Source organism: Corvus hawaiiensis, chromosome 1, assembly GCF_020740725.1.
Source record: "Corvus hawaiiensis isolate bCorHaw1 chromosome 1, bCorHaw1.pri.cur, whole genome shotgun sequence".
NCBI classification, from domain to species: domain Eukaryota; kingdom Metazoa; phylum Chordata; class Aves; order Passeriformes; family Corvidae; genus Corvus; species Corvus hawaiiensis.
In genome coordinates this window covers 16216448-16238407 of record NC_063213.1, presented here as the reverse complement: position 1 = coordinate 16238407, position 21960 = coordinate 16216448, and the positions used below count along the sequence as shown (strand labels likewise).

At 35.8% G+C, this 21960-nt stretch overlaps 1 protein-coding gene across 2 annotated transcripts in view; it reads right to left on the bottom strand.

The window, feature by feature from the left end:
* Positions 1–21960, bottom strand: part of ODAD2 (outer dynein arm docking complex subunit 2) — a 75039-nt gene that overhangs the window by 16283 nt on the left and 36796 nt on the right. The window contains exons 17-19 of one of the 2 annotated variants that reach the window (XM_048294206.1): positions 20392–20506; positions 8817–9005; positions 8008–8229 (exon numbers count right to left, since the gene is read on the bottom strand). In XM_048294206.1, coding sequence (XP_048150163.1) covers positions 8008–8229; positions 8817–9005; positions 20392–20506 — 526 coding nt within the window. The remainder of the gene's footprint in view (positions 1–8007; positions 8230–8816; positions 9006–20391; positions 20507–21960) is intronic. The other variant, XM_048294213.1, reaches the window with a different exon arrangement.

The window sequence follows — 21960 nt, the reverse complement described above, 5'->3', positions numbered from 1 at the left end:
AGTGTCTTCTTTGTCCACTTTATTGTACCAAGAAGTTGAAATTTGTTTTTCAGTATCCCTGGTGATGTTCTTATAAGCTACCACAACTGATATTCTAGAAGGCATCTATTATTATTTTGTAGTATTAAGAAAACGGAGCACTTCCATGTAGGGCAAATAATAGCATAAACCAGACCACAGAGTAAAGCAGTTTTATGCATGGGTAGGTTGGATAGACACTTTCAAGAATAAAAAAATATCAGAACATGAACGAATAGTCTGATCATCTGCATTTCGGGTATGTACCTCAATCATTAAGTTAATGGTTCCTCTAGCCCAAAAATAATTAGTTCTGTATGTACAATGGAACAAGAACAGGAGAAAATAGACTTTTTCATAGTGCAGCATAGAAAAATATCTTTAAATAAATTTGGAAAAAAAAGCTGCTCAGAACAATGCAAAGCTCAACAGAGACTAATTTACTTTGACTTCATGTAGCCTTCAGCACAGGCACACACATGCAAAAACCTGCCAACAGCACCAGTTATGGTTCCCATATGGTGTGAGTGCCTTAAAGTCTGGGTGACTGGCTACCATCCAGTTGTTCTAGATTTTTACAAAAAGCTTACAGTCAGTATTCGTTATTTACTTTTTACTGAAGATGACCGAGTTGCAGCTACGAATTAGCAGTAATTGTATCCTGGTTTTCTTGAACTATGAAATATGACCATTTAAATATTTTACATAATTTTTCTAGCACTCCATTCCTATCTGTTTGTTCACCTCCACCTCGTTGTGTGTTACATTTAAATTGAAAGCTTTCTGGAGTCATCTTCTCATGTGGGTACACATTCCTCCCTAGTGAAGTGAACTACTTATCTGTGGTCAATGCCTTTAAGCATCATCACAGTACACAGAAATAAATGCATAAATAGAAAAATTAATAACTTTACTATTTCTTAGTTAATTAGTTCAGAATTCAAGCAGAAACTTCAAGTCAAAATATCAAGGGATCATCATACTGGAAATCAACTCACTGGGAAGATCTCCTTAAATCTTTTAGAATATTTATGTGCCATCTGATCGGGTACCTGCAAAGGTAGAATTTCATTGGCAGGCAGAACAGGTGTTTTTTAGCTTCAAAGCCACTGGTATTCTTTTCACAGGCCTTAATACACTTATGTCTCTATAATTCAAAAGTATCTACCACTTTCTCAGCCAGTAAACTCCTTCAGTTTTCTAATGAATCTTATCTCTGCTAAACCTGCAATCGTCTACTGTGGAAAGGCAGTATTTTGTTTTAAAGACATTACAAGAAGAGTCAGTATATTGGTCTCTGAAAATTTTCCTTTCTAAAACAATAAAATGCTTGAATATATTTTGTGGCTGGTTTTGAATTGTGAATTATTCTTAAAAAAATGAGAGCTAAGTCATCTGACATTTATTAAGTGTTTTGACAAAAATTAAAACATTATTTAATCACCTGAAAAAAAAAATCAGCTTACATCACAAGGTCTAAATTCACTGGTGATTTTTACTCGTGTGCATGAAGGCCAACAGTATAGCGTGCAAAGATTTAACCTGGGGATCCATTTCCAAAAAGACATGAAAATCAAAGTACAAAATTGGCCAAATATGAACTTTGAGGGCAATACTGTGGCCAAACAGAATAATGAAAATCTCTGATGTTCAAGCAGAGCTTACACAGAAACAGGGAAGTTATTTTACCTGATTTAAGTATTCATACAGGTATTACTGGAATACTGAATTTTTTTCTAAGTATGTTGCAATTCAGTCCAAAAAGGGAGCTCAAAAACAAAAAATTCAGAACTGACATACAAATATAATTAAAGAATTAAAAAGATAGAAATTCCATCAGTGATTACACTTGCTTAGCTAATTAAAAATACGACACTGAGATAAGCAATTTAATTTTTTTCAATAAGAATGTATATGAGAACAGAAGTTATATAGGGCTTGTCAGTTTACCAAGAAAATGTGTCATACATGTAACTGTATAAGATAAAGCTAGACAAACCTTAGCCTACAAACAAGGTGCAAATGTTTTTATGGGGAAGGTATTTAACTACTGGAACAAGTTATGATGTCTCTGGTGGATTTTCCATCGCTGGAATTTTTTAAGTAAAGAGTCAGTGTTTTTCTAAAAGATATACTCTATTCCAAACAGAAAAAAATGAAGCAATGTCTCTGGTTTGCATGAGCAAGGCTAGTCAGACTGGGTCATTAAAATGATCCTTCCAGTATTATAATGTATGGACCTACAACTATGTAACGTGAGAACAGTGTCCAGTTTACCAGACTATAATAAATATTTTAAATATTGGCACATTACCAGCACTGCAACTTCCCCTGTGCCACCAGCTTGTCAAAAATCAACATCCAGGAGGATATTAATTTAAATTCAGCTGTCTGAAAGCTGGCTGTTTAGTCTGAGCTCGTCACCTAAGTCCTTTCTATATTCAGTGGAGAAAATTAGGCACTTTCATGAGTCTATTCCTTGCAGATATCTTGGGCATCTATTTTCAGCTAGGATAAGTCTGCAGGTGTCTCTCTCTTTCCATTGACTACAGAAGGTGTCTTAGTTTAGACTACTTAAACTCCATACCTAAAAGTGGCCAAAGTTAGATGAAAGGAATCCATCCTTAATACTCCAAAGATCTCTTTCAAAATCCTTGGATTCAAGTTAGTTAGATCCACTAATTTAAAACATCTGGCAATATTAGATCATACTCAAAGTGTGCTTCAGTTACAGCTGGGATTGAGTTTCATCACCACCATAGCAATATAAATTCAACTCATCTGTATTCTTCTAGGAGAAGAAAAATTAATATTTTTAATAGCTCTTTCTTATTGCACTATTAGTCAGAATTCTTTCATTCCTATCTAATAATGAAATGGACTGTAAGCTCATTTTTAAGTTCTCCACTGCCTTGGATGGGATTCACCCCATTAAACATAGATACCTACAGCATAGATGTGCAGATCTGACCTTTGAACCTGCACTGCAACTACAGCTGAAGGAGACCACAAAATATTGCCAGTAGAAACCAAGGTGCCTTATCTTTGCATAAATGTCCAAATTAAGAGAGATGAAACAGTAAAAACCTATTCGTCTTCCTTGACTATTTTAAGAATTGGGATGACTATTGCACTTTGGCATGTGCACAGTGTAAACATTTAAAGTTAAGATGAATTACTAATTTGATAAATTTTGTTTTTCCACAGCCTGACTTTGGCTGCTTATTTTCTCTTGTTCTTACTTTTTTCATTACTTTAATAATCTCCTCAGAGACTCCTCAGAGTCTCATTAGCCTCATAATAAAAGACTTGCCTCAACTCTGTAGGTGATGAGGCCATTCAAACATCCTAGGCCTTCTCTACAAAGAAATAATAATCATCATGATCGTGATCATCATCATCATTCACAAAAACAAATCCTTTATATCACTTAAAAAGTGAGAAATTAACTTCTGCAATAGCAGAAATTAACTTCCATAACAGATTATCTTTCATCTTTCTTCATTTGCAAAGGAAGAATGACCAGGAATAATCAGCTACATATTTTTCAACTGTATATACTTTGCATCTTTTTTAATCTCTGAAGCCTTTTAGAAGGTATGTGATGAACAGTTGCATGAGTGCCCATCCGACCACACCACCATCCTCACTTGCTCACTTCCGAAACAATCCAAGTCTACATCTTGCCAACATAACCAAGAAAAAGAGTGACTCTAGCACAGAGTAGCATTGTATTAGCTTGACATGGTCTGTAGGATACAGATTTAAATATTTTTTTAGCATCTTCTGATGACTTTAATTCTTCCTTTAAAACATGTTTACACACATCTTTTCACTACTCAATTATCTGCACTTCCTCAGTCTCCCATTTCTTCCCCAGTCTTTTTACAATTCATCTTACAAGGGCATCCCTATAACAAACCTGTACTCTTTAGCTCACAGTTAGACATGTTCATGAACGAGCTTGATTGTTCTAAGATTCAGCAGCAGGCAAATATAGGTGGACATATTTGTTCCCTTGCAATAGCCTTAAGGGTAATGTTCTGCTGTTTTCCTGAAGACTGTGGTGATGGCTTGGTGATACTTCCAGTTGCCTGTGAATTTTCCTACTTCTCTTGTCTGTAACAGTGACGGACTCCAAGGGTAAAGAATGTTGCCTGATATTCCTGCTTATCTCAGCTGTAAACTGCCAAATCCTCACTGGATTTCTCTTCTCCCTTGGTTTGTGGATGGCTATCTCCCAGTTTTGAATTCAAATTCATACTTGTTCCTTAGTTTGATGTCTATCAATTTCTCCTGCTGTCTACTGTCCCACATGTCATTACTGGATCTTTGAAAATGCAAATCTATTTTCCAGCACAGCCATGAATTTTTACTTCAGAAAGAGGAAATACGTTCTGATGTTTGGCAGAAAGAAAGCATTGATTCATCTGTCACAGGTCATAACCATTGTTCCATTCTCAGTCATAAGAACATTGATCGTGGAATTGAACATAAAAGAAAAATTTCATAAACTGCCTTTCTAAACATTCTCAAAAATCCCCCTGTTTGTCTCCTCAGAATTTCACATGGTAGCTGACATACACCAGTGATCCCAAGCTTTTTATATAGACTCACTTGAGAAAACTGAATGTATTTTGGGTGCAGTTACAAATAGGTGAAAACTTACAACACTGGTTCTCTCACAACTGTTGTTTTGCAATTAGCAAATACTGTTTGAAGCAGTGGCAAAATGTGAAATACAAGAATCTGATTGAAATTACTTTCTGTTTATAATTTTATTACTGGTTTCCTGGACAAAAGCATGTATATACACATTGAGTAGGGAATGGTCAGAAAGTCTAACGCTTTGAGAAAGTCTCTGGCCAACTGTTCAAGCACTCAGCAACTGTGTCATTCACACAGGCTAAATGTTTCCCTGAAGCATCACACATTCTTTGTATGTGAACACAGCACATGAACATGTGCTGAAGAACACCTGGGAATAGGCATGTATTGCAACCTAGTCAGAACTACAGAGGCTGTGACAAAAATCCAACTGGGCATGATCACTGAAACACCAGATAACTGGTAAAAGATGAAAAAATATCAAACAAATCCAAACAAGTTTCCTAGAAAAAATATGATTGGTCCTGGAATAACCTGTACATAACAACTTCTATACAAATACAAAGTATGCTTCCAGTCAACTACTCACTGGAGAGACTAGAAGAATGAAAACACCCAGACATTCTGTCATCACTGCAAAGCACTGAGTAAAGACATCCAATGGTGCAGACACAGTGCTGCAACTACTGTCTCCCCTGTGCTGGGCAGACCAACTGCATAGGCCAGGCAAGACTCAGCACTGTACTAACTCTTGCATTTGAGCAACTAAATCTCCTCCACCCACTCTCCTTGCCATCTGGGAAAGCCTCTCTAGCCTTTCTGAAACTCCAGTTATTGATTCGTGATGGCAATTCCAACAGTGCCAGCAAGGGAGTCAAGCTTGTAAGTGTTGGATTGGTCATCTGTGCCCTGAGCTGTCATGGTGCATGTGCTGATTTGCTTCACGATCTGCTCAGCTCTGGCAACACAGAACAAAAGCACTTGGACTAGCACATCTAGAAAAACGATCATAGGTCCAACAGAACATAGTGTCTCAGACTGCCCACCCCATTTCATTTACTTGTCCTCACTGGACAGGAAACACTATGTCTCACTGGTCTGGTGTATCTTTCAAAAAGGCCTATTTGTTTCTTCACTTTGCCTTGCCGTTTTACGTATAACACAACACATAAACATCAGGAAGTGCTTGGAAACATCACAGCAGGATAATTGCAAATTAAATCAGACTTTATTTAGAGTTAGAAACTCTAAATGACCATAGGTGTTGTCCTCTTGTGGGTAGGAGAATTCCATACCCTGAAAACCAAAGACAAACCGAACGAAATACTTTTTGTAAAATGGATATGCCTATGCTGCAGTTGTAGTACTAGAAAGCAAATCATCTGACACTGATCTCCATGCTATCAAAGCTAGACAGGTAAGAAAGCTCAAGACAGCTCAAGAGACCTAGCTCGATGACTCTCACTGCACTTCTGTCACTTTATGATCTAGGGAGAAGAGGCTGAGGTATAGGTTTTTCACAGACTATTAACCTGAATCTCTGAACTCCTGACCTACTGGCTATGTTCACTCTACCATGGCCCAAGATCCTGTTAGCCTTCACCTCTCCCAGGGCACCAGGCTCATGTTCAACTTGCTTAACCTCCACTCCAGGTCTTTTTCCGAAGAACTGCTACCCTGGCTGAGAGTCTCAACATGCAGCTGCTTCCTGTCACGCTACTAATGCACATCTGCTTGTATGACACAAATACATGTGTGTACTGGCAAACATGAGATTCAGCCATATATTCTCTCGTGTTCAGGCCATCCATCAGTTATGAGAGGCACTTCCACTTTGGTTTTGTAATGAACCACATACAACACATTCAAACACTTGTCCACCCTAGTACAAAAACACAAGTTTCTTGTACATAAGAAGTGCACCCTGGATAAAAAGTTTAGATGTAACAAACATGATCCAGGTTTCTTTATTTTGCAGCTTTTGTCTTTCTTTTTTCTGTTTTCAGTTATGTTTTCTCTTCCATATCATATTATAGGCAATCCAGAATATTGTGAATAATCAAAAACATTAAACACTTGTTATACTTTTCTGTACATCCCTATTTATCTGGAAGTACAAATTAATGTTTTTTATTAGTCTAAATGCTTTAACTAGGACGGAAAAGTGAAGGTGACTCTAGAGTGAGATGGAATTATTCTAAAAGTGATCAACAGAATCTGCCTAATGTCCAGTGTGCTACGACTTATGAAACCTGAAATCTGCGTAAAAAAATGAAAGAAGATCAGAAAATGGGTTGTGCCAGCTGAATGGAGAGAGAAGCAAGATCAAAAAGTCAACAAATGCTGGTGGTGTAGTACAGCATATATTCATTCCTCTGTGCTGTATATATGTTGCCAATATAATGCAACTGTGATAGGAAGGTGTTACTCTCCAGTGCTGAAAGGGTAGCTTAGATTTGAGTAAGTTCAAAAACTGAATATTTAAGTATTTTTGACCAGTCAATCCTGTAGTTTAAAGCCAACTACAGATAAAAGCATGACAATTCAGGACCATTAACTGTGCTAGAATTGAAACTGCTCACAATACACTACACTATCATAAATGCAGGCATAAACTCAACATTAATAAAAATACTACATTGTAAGTCAACTCTTACTGAGAATACATTTACCTGAACATCAAGTAAAATGAAAAGTCTGCATATAGTGAATCTTTCAGGGAATTTATGAGAATTGAGAACTCCTACTACCTCAATCTCTAAAGCCATAATGCTCACCTCTCCTGTGCCAAAGGAATAACTCTTCTGCTTTCAACTAGTGAGACAAAACTTTGCTAGAAAAATCTTTATGAGAGAAAATTTTGTTCTAGGATAAGGTCTTTGCAGAATGTGCTTGTGCTTAACTCCTAACATAAAAATTTTTATAAGTAAATGCAGAATTCACCGAAACAGCTCCAGGTAAGCCTTCGTATTATTCTATTTTAATTTGTAACCAAATCCAGTTACACTCAGTTCCTAGGTGATTTTCTGCAATATTAGGCAACCATCCATTAAGATAACCCAACTTCTTTAGCAAATGTCACTCGAGAATGTCAAAGTCTGATGCCATGTCACTACCAGCCTAGGTCAGAGACAAGTAAACGTGAATGTCCACATCATACTTCTATTCCCAAAACCCACCTAGCGGTAATATTTTTAGCACCAAAATCCTGTTTCCTAATTCACTAATTAGCTGAACATTTTTAGGATAAAGTTTAGAAAATTTGAGGTACACAGCAGTATTAAAGAAATATTTCAAATTAAAGATCTTTTTTTTTTTTTTTGACCATGCCACACCCCTTCAATAGTTTGACCCCCAAATAAGACAAATCTTCCACCTCACCTTCACCACTCCATTTTCATTCATGGTGATACAGTTGTTGGGATCCTCTGAAAGTTGATACAAAGCCTGAGCTGTAGCTCTATGAACTAATGGATCCTTTGCCTTCAAGTAACGTACTAAAGGAGCCACAGCCTTGGTCTCTCCAAAGGCAACTCTATTGCTGCTCCACATGCAACAGTGGGCAATGGCCTCTGCTAAGTGACGTCTTAATTTGTTACTGTTCTGAAGAAGGTAAAAACATAATAAATTTAAGTCAACACACACAACAAAAAAGTCATTGGAAAGCAGAATTGTATTCTCACACATCTTTAAGGCATCCCAATTTAACTGCAGTACAATTAAAACTGGAGAGAGCTGTAAGGGATACAGCTATTAAAGTCCCTTAATATTCTTTTTATAGCAAGTGCTGTGAATTTTTATGTTATTTCAAAGGTACTTTTAGACTGACTGTAAATTAGATAAGACAGCATTAAAATGTAAAATATAGCCCCATCATTGAGATTTTCTGTATGTTCGGATTTACTGTTTTCTCAACCCTTTGTGCTTTTTTCATATGGCAGCTGCACCTCTCAAAAGCAATATTCTGCAACAGTAACTATTAAAATGAAGCTCATCTTCCAAAACAATTTTAGTAGCAGACACAGACTGTTTTGATGTCCAATATATGTCCCATAGAGGAATGATTATACAGCTCTTCCTTGTAGCTGCTGCAAAATCCACTGCTCTTGTGATAACCTTTTAGTTGGGCATAATGCAGTCTGATGTAAGAAATTCCAATGCTCTGTATGATATGTTTAAATGTTACTTACTGTGTTTGCTAGCTTGGACAACAGAGGGACGACTCCATGATCTGTCATAACAGCTAAGTTTTCTTCATCTTTAGCTATATTTGCAATGGCTGCACATACACTTGTTAAAACTTCCTTATCCTTTGATTTTAGCAAATTGACTATCAGTTCCAAGCCACCAACAAATGATCGAACCATTTCCCCAGAATTCTAAATGAGAATCAAAAGAAACGTAGTTTTAAAATATTCAATCAGTATTTATATGCAAATGTTTAAAAAAGAGATTGGCATGACATATTTATTCAAAACTTCAGCTATTGCTGTGTTGCCTTCACCAAGAAATCTGGCTAATTTGGAACTTGGAGCTCTTTTGATTGACATGAGAGTTAGACTGTTTTGCATACCACCATCCAGGCAGAAATTCAATGCCTCAATAAAGCTATCTATCATTTTTCATACCCTGGGATATAAAAGTCTCAAGCTGTCACTTTAGAAGGGTGCAAGTCTCTCTTATCAGTAGTATCAAAGTGGCCAGATGGGTGCCTTGCACACCTTAGGACATCTAACGCACCAACACACACTCCTGTTTAGGCTCTCAAAGTGTCTCCTGTTTCCTACACTTAGTCTGACATCTAAGACAAAGGAGCAACAATACCATTTTCTTGTATCAATGCAAATGAGTATTCAGGAATATTTAAGAGGGGGTATTACACCAGTCATGACTGCAACAGTGGGAGAACCATGGTGCACCTCAGAGTATGAAAAATCAATGTAAAATGTCACTAAAGGACATGAAAATTACCCTGGAAAAATGTCTAAGTTTGCCCATAAAAATGAAATAGGAAACAGCGTGCCTTGATCTTGAATACAGTGGGCAGACCTGGTCTATTTTTACCATCTTCAAAAAGTTACCATAAAATTAAAAATGGTTTAGAAAGACAACAAGAATAATCAGTGATAGGTAACTGCTCTGTAGAAGGAATGACTAACCAACTAGGACACTCAAGGTGATAAAAGAAAAAGAAGGAACAGTGTGATATAGATGTACAGAACCTTGAGTAGAGTAGGAAGAGCACACCAGGATTTCTCCTCTAGGAGAAGATCTGGGATCATCAGAAGAAATTAGTAGGTGGCATTTTTGTTCAAAATCAAAGTTGTTTTTAAACAATGTGCAGTTGAGAAGTTGGAAGTCCTTGGAGCAGGATTGCAGTGGCTCTCAAAAAATTTACATGTTAGACAAATTCAAAGAAAAAAAGAAAATCCCCTAAGGTTATTCAATATGAAAGTATTCACTCTGATTTAGAAATTTCCTGAGCACAGAAGTCCTGAAGTGATGTTATGGTGGCACATCTGAGGGTGGCATTGGACGGTCTAGTGTCAAACTGTTACTACACTGGAACGAGAGTCAAGTTGGTTGTAACTTCGTAGGATAAATTCCAGCCTGTGCTTCTCAGTGGTGATAAATGTGGAGCAATGAAAAGAAAGGTCTGCAAGTGGAATTACTTTGTTTCTTTCAACAGGTCAATAGGAGTATTTTGAATAAAAATTAACAGACACTCCTGAAACCCTTTGGACTTCATGTAAGTGCAAACATGGATTGTATGAACTTTCCTAGGGCTAGGGAGCGACCCTGAAGACCAAGCATGGTTTTGATTATATTTATTTCTTTTTGGGAGCTGATTTATGGACAGAGTAGGGTCCAACTGTATTGTGTTAGCTTTGCTGAGCAAATCCATCAAATCACGCATGGACTTGGTAAATGAAGATTTCTTAAGATGCTGCAGTTTCATCTTTTTTTTAGTTCGGGGTCTAAATGTCAAACAGAACTCTTAGCTGTGATGTTTCCTTCTCACAGAAAGCAAAAGCAGTGGGTAGGCCCATTGGGAATGAAACACTTTTTGCCACAGGCAGAACAAATCTTGAGACTGGAAGGGAGAGGTTAAAGCCAAACTGTGTAATGGTGAAAAACAGAAGTCACAGCATGTGGGAAAAGGGCAGTATCCAAGAGCAAACTTCATGCAGAAGTCCTAAAACCCCCAAAATGAACAAACAAGAGGTCCTTATAGAAATTAAAATAGAATCTAAATGCAGAAGAACAACAATAAAGGTTTGTGGCTCAGAAAAGCAGTTGAGAAAGAGAAGGAAGGGCAATGCTCTGCCACTTCTATCACCATGTGAGCTGCATGTAGAGGCAGGTGGGCTTAACAGAGGGTTTCCCATGGATACACCAGCATAAATGTTCCTCTATCATTGCTAGTGGATGCATACCACAATATAATGCATCTACAGACAACCACCTGAATTAAAACACTGCTTCTCCACATCAGTTTTCATGTTTGTCTTGAAATTTTAAAATTTGACCCAAGGCAATATATAATGGGTTACTGAGAAAGCTTTCTACACAAAAATTTCTTACCTACATATATTCATGTAGAAGCTAAATGACAAGACATGGGAGGAGGAAAGAAAATGAGATATTTTACATTTACTTTCATTCTTTGAAAGTCACTACAGCATTATCTTGGGTATAAATATTGGCTCAACAGATGAGAAAGGCTTCTGTTCAACAGTTAAATGCTACAGCACAAGGTCTAAGATTTGAACGGGACCCTGAACATGATTCTGTGTTTCTGCATTGTTCCGATATCTATGTATTATTATTCCTGCTTTTGAAAGATGTTCCATGAAGCCTTTATCTCATCTTAATGAACCAATACCAACCTTTTTTATTTTTCTACCTGTACATATTTTCTTTCCAGGTGATTATAACCCTATTTGTTTAATTTCTCTTCTGACAAGCTTATACTTTCCACATTTTGTAATGGAGTACATCCAACTAAAGTCATGGAATAACATATAAACAATCCAGCAGTAAGAAAAAGGAAAGAGTTTCAATAATCATCTGTGAAACCAACTAAACACGAGGATTGAACTTTCTACCAATGATGAAAAGCAGAGGGAAACTGCAAAAACCACATGTCAGGGAAGTTTCCCAAATGTGATTGTGGGTGTAGTCTGGTGGTCTGTGCAAGACAAAGAGAAAAGCAAAACAGCAAGAAATTTGAACAACAATGAGTGGAAAGAAAGACCAAAATGAGAGCTTTAAAACCCATGATGTTATGTACAAGATTTCTTTTTTTTCAGAGAAATTTAAACAACAAACATGATCTTTTTTGTATCATGTAAGCAAAACCACACACTTCCTTTGTATGATAGATTTCTAGATTTCTTTTTTTAAACTTAAGTATTTGTATGTATTATATTTAATTGCTATATCTCAATATTTAAAAAAGAATTTATATGAAGTTGTGCCTGTGATTGCAGAGGCCTAGACTTAATTCTTTTGAATCTAAGTTCTTTGAGTATACTTGTATTAATGATCAGATACTGCTCATAGTGTAAAGTCTAAAGTAACTTCTGTGACTTCAGTTTTCAAATACTCTCAGGCATTTTCATTTATAATTTTTTTATTAAAATAAAAGAAAAAAGAATATATAGCATGTCTTTGGAAATACTCCTTTACTTTTTGTTTCAATTAGAAAAAAATGCTATCCTTAAATTCCACCTTCTGAATTAATTGACAAACAACTTACTTTGTCCGACAACCTAAAGGGTTTGTAATTTCCAGCTATTGGTGTGTGTTAAGCTTTCATATTTATCTGTATTATATTTTATCCATGTGTTCCACTCCCTTACCTCTTGTGACAAAATCTTATTTCTTGGTCGTCCTAATAAGGTTATTCAGGTAGAATTAGGCAGGAAAAAAATTCTAGAATAAAGCTTAAGAAACTGTCATTAAAGAGAAAAACATTGATAAAATCACTGAAAAGCAATGAAATAGAAAATTTCATTGTATATCTGAGTGCATGTCTTAACAATAGGCTGAATGCATCTGTTTTAACAATAATATTTCCTGAGCTGAACAAAGTAAGAGGCCAAATTCAAAGATAGCTAAAGAAGTAATAAAAATGTAAAAAAAAACTGAAAGGGGGAAGAGAGCTTTATTGTATTAACAGGAGGAAACTTCGTTTTGTATCTTCATCCTTATTATAGTTTTTAATGCAACACTTAACCTGAGGTGACATATGAAAAAACATGGATTGTTAAATTACATTTTAAATGGCTAAAAAAAGAGATAACAGAATCTTTCATGACTTCATGTCACCTCATCTTCTAAGTATTGGAGAGCAAAGGTTTTGTCCTCAGAAAGTATGAAAAATACTATTTTAAAATTAGATTTAAGAGGAGGAGTTTGCAATCTCAAGCAGTAAAAAACCACTTATCTGGCATAGATGCTGAGGCCAGAAAGTTACCTGCTGTGTTAATAAAAGCCTCATCCCACTACTCTTATTACATACTTGCATCTTGCTGGCCTGCATGACTATTAACAAGATCCAGTTAACTTTGCCTTTTCACTTATTTCTGTATTAGCTTCAGCCAAGAAAAAAAATACTGTGAGACAGACCAGCTTTGCATATTTTTTTAAAATAAGAGCAGAAACTGTTATGGTATTTGCAGGACTTGATCTTTGTGGTATTTATACAAGGAGAACATTTGCAATTTTTGAGTTTTCTCATCGTCATATTCTGTGTTTTTTGTGTTTATTTTCATTAAGTAAATAAAGTTCATCAGTCTTAAGTTGAGACATAAAGGTCTCATAGAGGAACTACAGGATTCTTTTGTAACATAATTCCTTTCTTATTTCTTCCAAAGCAAAAAGTGTTTTCTTTATTTGAAAGATTTAAAGCTAAACACCTTATTACAAAAACACATTGTGTTTATCTTTAAAATATACTCCACTTGAAAGATAAAAGTTTCTCCACTAAAGAGAAGTAATATATCACTCTTAGGACATCTTAAAAAGCTTAAGGTGTCAAAGCTAATTTGTCAGATTGAATTACTTTTGGCCAAAAAAGTGATGGTGTGGCTATGCAAACAAACTTTAGTTATCAAGAGTCATCTTTAAACTACCTTTTCTTTAATGAAGGAAGCTTTTCCTTTCCATTTTCTATTTCTAACTGAATAACTTCTCATTCTAGTGCACAAGGCAATTTAAAGTTCAAAATAAAGAAACGCAAAAAAGTGTCTATATCATAGCTGCTTAGTGAAAATGGGAAATGCAATTTGTACATGGTAGTTTCTATTCATTGTTCTTATTAAATAACTCAGTGGTAATATTGATCAAATTACTTTATATTTTAAGGCTAATCTTATTCCCGCCTATACAAACTTGGAGGCTTCCACTGTAGCAGAACAGATGAAGAAACTGTAAGATGAAACTACTTCCCAACATCTCACAACTTTTCTTCTGTGTGAAAATGCAATGTATTGGGAAATGCAATGTGTTGGGAGAAGAAGAGCAGACAATGAACATGGATTTTCCTCTCCTCTTTACTTCACAGAACCAACTAAAGACAAAGCAACACAGCAGAGTTGCTTTAATATGGTTCCAATGCTACTCTATAGCCTATAAGAGCAGGATTCCTCTTCAGAATTCCTCTCTCTCTTCAGGGATTTGATCATTGGCAACTGTATTGCTATCGACAGTTTCAGGAAGCCAAAGCAAAGTCAATTATCCAAGCATACAGCCCAAGAAGGCATGCAATGCATGTTCTCTAAAAAATGGCAGGGGTAAAACAGTACCTAGTGACTAATGCAACTTTTAGTAGTCCTTCTGTCTGTTGTTTTCCTTACTTTTCAGTCTGGCAGACTATACCTGAAGTTCAGTCCTGGGTAATTGCCAAAATCCTATTATTTTTTTTTTTTTTCACAGAAGCAGTGAAACAATGAATATCAAAGTCCTTTGAGGCTACAGTTGTCTCAATTATTTTAGATTATTTTGAGGAGCATTTAAGTAATGGAAGTAGGAGAAACAGGTAACATTGAGTAACTGGAAAAACCGGGAAAACATCATTTCTATTGCTTTTGTGTTGAATTGAATTCAAACACATCTAAGCAAACTTCTTATAATCATTAATACATTTATGAGATAGTCATCACTAATATATAATTTAATATTGTAGAGATGCAAGACAGCAATATTAGGATGTTCTGAGGACAGTCTAACTAAACAATCAGTGCAGTGACAACACAAACTGAGAAGTTGTTAAAATAGTTAATGTTTGTCTTTGCATGTCTGGCATGGTTCCAGAAACAGAGTGGGATATAAGAAGGCAATCATATCATATTGTACCACTCACCATTACAGACCACTGAGAATCTGAACAAGCAGCATAAAATATGTTTTAGTTCAATTAAAAGTTTCATCACTAGATAAAATGATTGCTTGAAATCTTCAGGTTTGTATTATGTAGCAAATGAAACACAATGATCTCCATGCTCTTTTCTTGCTTTAAGACCAATGGAAGTCCCACGTGGCAAGTGAGAGGGTAAAGACAGGAAAAGAGTGACATGGACAAAAAGGAAAAGCAAAGAAGGGAGGAAAAAAATTAGAGAAGATGGGGTTTAATCCTCTTCTGGATTTTAAAAATTGAATTAGTGAGTCAGACTTAAAAGTAAAGAAACTACACAATATGCTGTTGACTAGCATGTGTAGCTGTTAATAAACCAAGCTACAAGAAAAGCTGGTCAAGTATTTTCCAGTGGAACAGTATTCCATCAGAAAATGCTAATGGAATGGAACCAAAACCTTCCATAAGAACACAACGACTTCTTGAAAAGTTTTGACAGAAACCAGGCAGAAAGGCAGGCTAAATAACCAATGTGTCTCTTCATCTTTTCTCTTGTCAGCCAGATGGCTGGTGAGTAGCCTGCCAGGCTGCTCGGCTTCTAGTTTTCATAGAATCCCTGACTTCTTGCCTGATGGGCTGCCAAACAGCTGGAAATCCAGGTCTCCAGGAGCTCCTAAGCTTTCTGACATCTCGTGGTCTCCAAGCTCTCAGGCAGCTGCTTTGCATGGAACTTAGGGCCCAAGGCTCCTGTGTGAGGGAGATACAGGCTACACCCTTTGCTTCCCGGCTTCCACGTTATGTGTTTTACAGAAACTGGACTCCTATATTTGTAGACATTAAAGACCTCAGGGTAATTTATGTCAGTCCATTCAAGATCTCAAGCATGTCTGCAGGAGGCTCAAATAATTCCTGAGAGTTGGTTCACTAAACTAGGCAGCCTGTGTCAAGAGTCATTGGATGAGCTGGTTCTGTATGTACCCTGTAAGCACTGCAGTCACTCATGGATTCACCAAGCCAGGTCTGGATTCCTGGGCTTCCTAAATCTCTGAGGATCCTGGTTCTCTGGAAGGCTTCAGGTGCAAGCCAAAATTTCCTTTTTGTCTCTCTTATGGTACGCTTGTAATGCTTAGTTAATAAAAAATGCTTAAAAATTTGGAAGATCTAAATCCAGATATCAGGGATTAAAAACTGCATAAAATGAGAGCAAATATAGAGAAGTAGGTATGACAGATGTAAAAAATCTGAATGTCTAGAGAAAACAAATAGAAAAATGGAAGGAGAGCAGTAAGAGCACTAAGTTTGAACCACGAAGGTTTCTGTGGAAAATTGCAAGAAGCACAGCAAGGCAAACAAAGAAACTGGAAAATGCTGTACATGTGCAAGAAGGTAATTTTGACATTTTAGGCTTAACCCAAGAATGGTACATAAACAAAAATGCATTGGTAGTAGTTAACTAAAATATTTAAATGTAAAACAAAGGAACAACAGTGTGCAGTATGGAGCATGATTATACACTATAGTTTTAAATTAGTAAAATGTGTAATCAAAGCATTTTAATGTATTTAAAACAGCAAATAGTTTTACTATTTTTTAAATATTGTAAGAATTTCCAACTTCAACTACATTTCTTTGTTATTCTTAGAAAAGAAATGCTTTCTGTGGTTTTACACATATGGTTATGTTAAACTTTCCATAACAAGCAAAATCCATGTAAGAATAGGCCATCAGCAGCATATTTTCGACCCATAGGTTAACTCCAGGCTGATGACTACAAAACTCACTTCCTCATTACATAATACTGTTGCAGGACTGAAGACTAATTGACCTTCACATGAACCCATTTTGTGACCCTTCCCTCTTAAACCTGGTTTAGTTTTGATTTGGTTTGGGGTCTTTTTGTGTCAGCATGGGCATTCTCTATCCCCTTATGAAAGAAATACACAGATAGCTTCAGATGTCTCATGATCTTTCATCACACCCATGATACTCCCCTGTAGAACTGAAATCACAATTTATCAGAAAGGGTGAGATGTCATTCTACAATATTTTAAGAAAACAGAATAACTTTCTCACTCTTGTTTTTCAAATGCCTGGTTTCTGACTCTTTACTTGAATTATTTTGACAGACAAAACACAGCACTGTGACAGCTACTGAAAAATGATTAACTCTACCCTAGCTGAAACCAGGACAACTATATGCACAGATGGCTTAATGAAGTTCTTTAAGAAAGCGTCTCAGTTGTAGCTACAAAAAGGCTAAAACTGAAAGTTGAAAGCTGATACACAGGCACATGGGACAGAAAACCACGATGCCTGACGTTACCATTCATGTTCTAATGTTTGTACCCAAAACTCTACTAAATATGAGGACAGAAAATAACCCCTAGAATTTTTTTCCCTTTTCTCTTTTTTCTTTTAATTTATTTAAAGATTCTAGTAGAAAGTTCCTCTGTGAGGAAACAGGAATTTTCATACAGACTCAAGCTGGCAGTGTTCCTCTTATTGGCACAATACATTTGGGTGATTTTTATAATAGCCCAAATTATATCTTTGCAGAATTTCTCCAAATGTTTATGTTTGGGCTGATGTATGTTGGGAGAACATTACAAATACTGTTTTTCAAAGGAGCATCATAACTAAATATTGCTGTTCCAACATCAACAGGGTTGAATAGACATCTCTTATTCATTTTTCATAATCATTTGTGTTTCTTGGACAGCGCACTTACACTTCGCCACTAGCAATGTGCCTGCAGTAGCAACTTTTCCTTTTGGAAGTAAGGAACTAATTAATAAGAATCTGCTACTATTAAGATAATTCCTTTGAATAAATGACATTCGTGACTCTTTATGTCTTGTATTTTAAAGAAAGGTATGAACTAATTTATCCAAAATCATGAGATAGTTGTCTAAAACTCCCAAGCAGCACTTTCAGGTACTGTGCAAATTTTCTCAGGAGAGTTTTATTACACAAATTATACCACTGACAGCAAGATCTTCACTCTACAAGAAATTCATCAAGCTAAAAATATTTAGAACTAATGCTGGCATATGAGGTGATGATTGACATGAAACCAATATTGTGGTTGTCAGAGCTCTAACAGTCTATGTACCAGAGTGTACAATTTATATCCTCTATTTAAAAAGTCGTAGATCTGTCATGGACCAAATATCACTGACCTTTATCATATTTCTGTAATAAACAATATCACTTAGCTACATCACACTGATAAAATTCCATTCTGTGGGAAGTACTCTTAAACAGATTATGGTGAGAGTAAGCATGAAAGAGAAACATGTAATCACATACTATGACAATAACCATCCTATCAGAATGATTGATTAGCTTCTAAGATTTTATAAACACAGAAAATAACTTTTAACTTGGTTGTAAAATGAAAATGTCTGTGCAGAAAAATGGATGCTGCATTACGTTGTTATAAAAATTTGTTTATGATACTACTAACAAGTTCAATTTCATCTGTGAACCTCCACAACACAGAAGAGAACCACTACAGCTTCCACAAAAGAACACAAAAAGAAAACAGACTCCATTCTCACAGCTATTGGAAACACAGTTTGCAGTCCCAAGTACAGGCTTAGAAAGGCCAGAACACACATAACCCTTTAAAGTCATGTCCTTATTACCACTTTTGAATCAAGCACTGCATAAACCAAACTTCTTTGTGGAAGATCATGTAATTTGTTGAATAATATTAACTTTGACCAAAAAAATCCCAAATTCTCTTTAGATAGAAATAGTTGCTGCACTTTGTCAGTGTGGGTGTAGTTGCTGCTTTATACATATTTCTTTCTATTCAGTGTCAGCGGAAAGGGTATTATTGGTAGGTTTGTTTCAGTGAGACACTTGGTCTCAGTGGCACACAAAGAACTCTTTGTGGGATCACAGATTAGCATTAGGGCAGGCAGCCAAGAGAGATGAAAGGAGGGTAGCTACACTAAGGGTGTACATAGCTTGCACTCATCAAACGCCCCAGGGAAAAAAATGAAGAAAAAAAATCCATGTAATGCATTATTTCAGTAGTTGTACTCTATTCCCTTAGTTTCTAAAAAGTGCTTTTAGTGGAAGTTCTAGCAATGTGCAGTTCTACTCTGGCCCTTCAAGTCACAGAGTCTTACCTACAGGAAGTATCACCTCAGTACTGAGATCAAGTAGTATTTTAACATTCAGTTATAGCAATATTGTTCAAGAGAGAGGCAGGTATATTCGTATCTTGACAGAGGAGACATGTTTAGACTGTACCATTAGGTACCAAAAAACTTTACTGCACTAGAGTGTACATTTAGATAAAAGCATGAAAAGATAATTCAGAATAACTAGCATGTGCAAAAAATGACAAGCAAGCTGCCATTTTAGAAATCATTGTGAAGAAATATAAAATGCTTAAGTTATAAAAATCAAGACCAAATATTCTCACAATATATCCATATATCTCTATATCCATATATCTCTAACTACACCAAATCATCTACATAAATTAATAGCAGCCAACTGAGCAGTGCTCAATTCTGAACAGGAAACTGCCTGCGAAGGATGCTATGGATATCTAGCACTCTGAAGGAATTACTATTCTTTACATAGTCAGGATCTCCAATTTTGTGTGGAAGGATATATATATTTTAGTATAGTAGAGAAAAGATGCAAATGTTGCATTAAATACAGAGGTAAATCAGAAGTGGAATCTAGTACTGTACAAGGATTAAGGAATAAAGTTAGTACTCTAGGAAACCTCTAATGGGAAACAAAACCTTGCCCATTTATTTTACCACATGTCAGTGCTAAGAATACATAGAAGATGACATGCAGATTATCCTCACTATTTTATCTCTATTTGGAAACTGACATGAAATAAATGAATAGCTCAGTCTTCTGTGCACAAATGACCTGCACAACTACCACTATTCACAACTGGCACTTTTTGTTGGCAGTCTGAGCAGAAAACCTGAAGATTACATTGGCACCGAGTCTAAAATACACTCTGAAACCAAATGATGGTCTCTTGAGAACACAGCTGAAGTTCCTCACAGTGGAGAACAACTAGAACTACCCATGCTATTCATAGCCTGTGAGTAGAAGCTTTCTGTTTTCAGCATTCTCAGATTTTCATCATGCTTTATTTGGCAACAGTAAGGTTAGGTCCTGGTAAATTATTAAAATATATTTGCCAATCCAGAAAACACTGTAAAGGCAAAACAGATTATATAATGGGTGCTAGATGGAGGACTATTCACTTTTGAAAAGTAAATACGTATGTTTTTTAGGCAGCTAACAGAATTAAAAGAGTGTAAGTAGCAAACAGCAAAGTATTACTGGAAATTATCCAAATATAAAAATTATACATTAGTATATATATAACAAAACTGCTACTTCAAATACTTTCTTACCTTAGCATTTTCAATGCAAGGACAAAGAGCCCAAGCTGCACTTGCTTGAACATCTGGGTCAGGATTTTTCAACAATGACCAGAGTAGGCGAACTCCATCTAGACTGTCAATTATCCTATTGCAGAAACAGACCAAAAAGGGAAAATTAATTATGGAGTATACAATGCTGAATCTCAAATTATATCAGTTTGTTTGGAACACTGCTCTAAGAAACACTGGCATGATTTTGACACACTGTTTTGCTTTACGCAAGTGCTTGTGTTTTATTGTCAGCTAATCACCATCAACATGCTCAGTAAACAGTGCCCACTACAACGGATGGGTGTGAACAAATGATGTAAAGACAGAATGTTTTCTAACTAAATCTCATTAATGTTATTCATTTTTTTCCAACGCTGTCATTCAGAGCTCTTATAGAAGATAAAGTAAACTACATTATAACCAGAACTCATAAATGTGAAAACAAGCATGTGACTTTTTAACGATCTGCATGCAAAGTGAAATCTGAATTTGAGTATACTGGCTTCTTTCATATAGTAACAAATACTCTCCAAAACAAATATTTATGCCCAAAACTGTGTACTTAACTTTTTATTCAGTCTATGCTTAATGTATTTACCTTGCTCTATGACATATTTTAAAATACTATGTTTCTAATCAAGCATTAGAAATTAAAATGGTCACACCACAGAGCATCCTTTGTTGGGCACGAATAACGTGCAACTTGTTTCCTATATGTTCCTTACTAACAAGACCAACACTGAGCACTATGTTATAACTACTTAAACATACTGTAATCAAAGTATCTTCATGACTAGCTGAGAAATGAATTATCATCAGAATCATCTCTACACCATCTGTGTTATGTTTACATATTGATCAGGCTTGGGGATCATAATTTCACATTAGGTTCCAGTGAATACCCTAAATGGAAAGGAAGGTCAAACAAAACTTAATAGCCTTTACTAACATGCCTTTTTTCAAAAAACTGTGTTAAACTCAAAGCAGATGAGCTGAAGAAAAGCAAGCACACCTTAATTGTCTAACCTCAAAAGTAAAAAATTCAGTTGCATACAACATGTTTGTATCTTTAACTGTAAATGCAAGAGAATTCAAAACACATTTTTAAGAGAGCTTAAAAACAGCAGATAAAGCATTTCATTTGTGTTCACTATTTATGCTTTGCCAGGAAATTTTCAAACTAACTATAAAATGAACTTTGTATGTAATTCTATCATCATTTGAAGCAGAAAAAATAAATACGGACATGAAGCCTGTCTAAAATAAGCAAGGACTTTATTCACAACATTTTTATGCAAACTGGTTAAACAACTATGATTTTCAAAATAATACTTTTTCAACAAAACTTTGGTTAAGCTAAAAAACCCTAAGTTTTTTAAGATCTGCCAGTTTCAGTATCGCTTATTTTACACGCTCAGCTCCAAATCAACTGCCAGAAAATCGTCATTCAAAGGACAAATTCAGAAGTCTTAACAAAATACAACAACATGAGCACAAACTACACAACTACACATATACGTTCACATAGTAAGGATGACTTAAGTAAAA